The sequence below is a fragment of the Hibiscus syriacus genome, unplaced genomic scaffold (assembly GCF_006381635.1).
Source record: "Hibiscus syriacus cultivar Baekdansim isolate YM2019G1 unplaced genomic scaffold, ASM638163v2 tig00116965_pilon, whole genome shotgun sequence".
Classification (NCBI taxonomy): domain Eukaryota; kingdom Viridiplantae; phylum Streptophyta; class Magnoliopsida; order Malvales; family Malvaceae; genus Hibiscus; species Hibiscus syriacus.
In genome coordinates, this window is record NW_024063490.1 from 4,258,624 (window position 1) to 4,263,248 (window position 4,625).

Consider the following 4,625-nt stretch of genomic DNA (forward strand, 5'->3'; position numbering starts at 1 on the left):
ATAATATTATATTATTAAATTTATTGATAAATATATTTTAATATTTTTTTTTACTAAAATGGCACTAAAATAGTATATTACTATTAAATATATATATAATAATATTATTTTGAGTGTTTAGGTTTTGAAATGAAAATTTCGGAAAATAACCTACGTTGACCATTTTTTTCATCAATCAAACATGGAAAAAATGAGAAAAATGTTTTCTAGAAAACAATTACAATGAAACAAACAATATTTTAGTGACATTTTAAGTAAAAGACAAATCTCTCTCTTTCTAATGGCTTATTATTCCATTTATTTTTATTATCTGTGTAGTTGGATTGTCGTTGATAATTGATCTGTTTTGAGGGACTGTCTGATTGTGGCTTGTTTTCTTGTTCCTTGAAAGTTTGCATTCTGTCAAGGGATTGATTTTTTTATTTGAATGGTGTAGAGTCTCACATATCTTCGTTGGCTATACACGAGGAGGGTCACTGCAATTTGGTGGGTGGGTTATATGTGGTTCTAAAGAGGTGATGAATCGAGTTCATTGCGGGTGTTTTTGTGGGTTAAAACAGTGAAACTATGTAAAGTTTGTCTCGATCTTCTAAGACGATTCAAAAATTTAAAAATAATATCTAAAATTTTAATATTTCTTTTTAAAAATAATAGATATACATAATTTTTTTTTAATTTTTTTAACATATTAAACTAAATTTCATTTTTCTCCTAAATAATAGGATGCACTTGATCCTCTAGGGGCTTAGTGCATCCACCCCTAATCTTTTGGGTACTTTTCAAGTAACTGTATCGATTTTGGATGTTGTTATTGTGATCTATGTATCGACACCGATATGATGCACTCTTTTTTCTCTATCTAGGTTTCGAGAACTTTTTTAACGAGGTCGATAATAATTTTTGTATGCGGAAGAAATAAAGCTATACAAAATGCCTTTTCAAAAAAAAAATAAGCATGAATTAAACCATTTTCTAATGGTTGAATTAAGCGACTTAATGATTAAAGTAGTAATTGTTATTTTAAAAGGTTTTGAGTTTGAGCATAACGTTTATGAAGGTGCTTAAACATTCAATGTCAAAAGATTAAGAATTTTTTAAACATATATTACTTTATAATCATCTCAAATTAATAAAAAAAATTAATTAAAAGTAATAAAAATCAATTTAATTCTAAAATCATTTTGATAATTATTAGTGTAAGTTTAATTTTAGAAGATTTCCATAAACGGTATTTATATTATTTTCATCTATGATATATTTTTTAATATTATAAGGTATTTGGAAAGGAAATATACATTAATATATTTCTTAATTAATTGATAACTTACATAAATCATGCAAATATAGCCACTCAAATCTAAAACTTCGAGGTAGATTAATATTTTCTTTTATCACCAAGATCACTTGATTAGTTTTGTACAGTTTTGCTTTTAGTAATTTATGTAAACGTATAATACATATTTTAAATTAATTTTTATAATATATTAATTTGAGGGGATAAATTGGTATTTTTCATATCATAGAAAAAAGTGTACTTTTCACCAAATTATTATAATTTTGTGACGTTTTTATGTAGTTACCCAATTATATAATAATACTGTACTAAATTTTAAAAAGAAGAAAATAATTAGGTGTTTATCTTAATTTATTTGATCATTCTATAATAATCAAATTAATATTTTTTTAATAATTTAAGATAGTTGTAAGATAATATTTATTTTAAAAAATTAATCCCTTTATAATGTAGGAAAACACATCCAATAAAAAATGACGGACGTAAGAATATTTTCAAGTAAAAATAACATAAACCGTTTGAACACGGTTTATAAAATAAATAATTAATTTAAAAAATAAATTTTAATTTAGTAAATATTTACCTTGAACACCATTTACGTTAACTAGTGCTTACAAACATAATTATTTTTTTATAAAATAAACATAATTTTATTTTTAAAAAAAAATTAAAATATCTAAAAATAATAATATGTTGTTTGGTTACTGAAAACGGTGAATAGATTCTCCAAGTAACCAATTTATACAATCATTATTGGCATAACATATAACATAGGTTGGATTGGCCGATTAATTGACTTGTGATGTCCATGACCCCGTGTTTATGTTTCTAAATTTTGATGAGGTGGCATAATTTTATTTGTGCCTAAATAATTAAGGCTTCCAGGATCAACAATCCTAAGAATTCAATGCAACTCTAAAAGGTTGCCCTCTTCAATGAGGTCACCGTCACGGCTGCTCCCAACGGCGACTTACCGACTTCGATCTCGAATGAATCGTATCGCCTGAACAGTTCCACCACGAAAAGCCGCGACACCAGCACCACGAAATCCTTGCCGGCGCACTGTTTGTTCTCCAACGTCGGGTTCTCAGTCTCCGGTCCATTCGACCAAACCACGTGTTTCAACAGCCTTTCACCATCGTCGCCGATGAACCTGTCCGGCACAAACTCCTCGCCGTCCTCGAATATCTTCGGGTCTTTCGTCGCAAAAGGTTGGTACCCATACAACATCTCGCCTTCTTTCACTTGGTAAACGGCGTCGTGGCTCTCGATCAACAGATCCTTCTTCGCTCTCCCGTACTGTGACGCGACTGGAGGTTCGATCCGGAGACCTTCGTATACGACCGATTTCGTCAACGGCATTTGTTCCACGGCGGCCATCGTGAGTTTCCCGCCGTGGGATTTGAGAACCGACCTGATCTCTTTCGCTAATTCGGTATGTAATTTGATTCCACCTCTGCCGATCCACTTCAGCATGTTGGGGAAGAAGATCTTCATGCCACCGAAGGTATTAAAGCACGTGGCGAATAACATGTTATGGCAAGCTTCTTCCCGTGAGATACCCATTTTCTCAGCTTCGTCTTGAACGAAACCAGAGGATTTGTAGAAGAAATCGTAAAGTCTCTGGTAATCTTTCTTGACCAGAAATGGCGGAAGAGGAAAAGTACGGATTGTAAGTTCTTCGATAAATCCCGGTAGACCAAGAGAAAGAACCGGACCCAGTTGAAGCAGTACCCATTTACTAATCAAGCTTGGACCGTCATCTCCTAGCTTAGAATCAACCGGGTTCGAATCGAAGAAAGCTCTACACAAGAAGTTAAACCCAGCTTGATCATTAACTGCCTGAAAACTGCTTTTTCCTTTCTGGGAAAGTTCTTCCTCTACTATTTCGTATAATTTGGCGTAACAAGCTTCAAACTCAGGGATCACTTTGTTTGCTCTAGTCTTTAGGAGAAAAAACACTAGCTGTTTGAGTTTGGCGTGTTTTGGCTCGGAAGGGTCGAGATAGGAGAGGATACGGTGGCCGCCGGTGAGTTCGGTTGACGGCATGTAAGTTCCGGTGAAAAGGTCTTTCTTCTCAACTTTGGACACATCGAAAAGAACAGGGAAACTCTTACCGTCGAGTAAAGCGACAACCTTTGGATTGGAAGAGATGAAAGGACCAGGTGGCATGTTGGTTCGAAACACTGTTGACTGGTATTTCTGGATTTTGGACTTGAAGAATTCATCTCGGCCTTGGTTATAGAAATAATCAAGTCGGTCTTTGATCGGACCGACGAAAGGAAGACCGTAATCACCCGGAATTTCCTTCAACGGAAGCTTGGTTTCTCCGGGATTGGAAACCGACGCCGGTGCAGGTGGCTTATCTGACACTGAGGCTCTAATTAGCCGGAATATCGCCGGACGTTGAGACAAACTAGTAACTGTTGTGGATGGTTGCAGATGAACGGATGTAAAAGGTAAAGAAAGAAGAGATGCCATTAGGATATGCAAATGGGAATGAAAAATTGGTCTAAGACATGTGTGGATCGACGATTAGGTAAAGTGGGGAAGTGGAGGTTATAGTCGAGTCTCTGTTTATAAAATTGGCCGACCATCAGCATCGGTGGAAGAAAAAGGTGAGGGCCCGGTCTCACTGCTGACTTGATTATTGTGTCCAATGACTTAAACCCACTTGTGAAAGGTGTGTGCATTATTTTTGTTGAATCATTGTACTATATATTTTCAATGGTAAACTACACGTTTAATGCTTAATTTATTACTTTATTCTGTTTTGGTACCTAAATTTTATATTTGTTCAAAACAATATTTAACGCTTAGTTTAGGTTTCATTTTGGTACATAATTATTAAAAAATAAAGATGATGTTTACATGTCACAATAAGATAAAGTCATGTCAGCATTAAAAAAGATAAAAAAAATATCAAGTCAGTAATTATGTTAATTTTTTAATGGTAGAATACCAAATTGAAATATAATCTAAACCATATGTATGATTTTCAAAAACATAAAATATATGTGTGAAAACAAAACAAAAATAATAATTTATTTACTAAACATATAATTTGCCCCTGTTTCCAAAGCACCCTATTCATTTCCTCTCCTATTTCATATTTTTAATTAGTTTAATTAAAAAATAAGTAATTAAATTAAATGTTTTTATTTATATATTTCAATTAATTTTTCATATAAAAATATATTATATTTTTAATTATGTACCTAAAGATTTTTAATTATATTTTTCATCTCGGTATTTAAAATATTTTTAAATCAAAATATATATTTAAACTCTTAAAGTATATCACTGTTTTTATCTAAATGTACTTCAAATA

General features: G+C 32.3%; 1 protein-coding gene across 1 annotated transcript; it reads right to left on the reverse strand.

Moving 5' to 3' along the window:
* Positions 1-2,086: 2,086 nt before the first annotated feature.
* LOC120191221 (allene oxide synthase 1, chloroplastic-like) lies at positions 2,087-3,870 on the reverse strand. Its single transcript, XM_039194195.1, has one exon. It carries the CDS (start codon positions 3,773-3,775, stop codon positions 2,210-2,212), a length of 1,566 nt encoding a protein of 521 aa, XP_039050126.1. The 5' UTR covers positions 3,776-3,870; the 3' UTR covers positions 2,087-2,209.
* Positions 3,871-4,625: the final 755 nt, after the last annotated feature.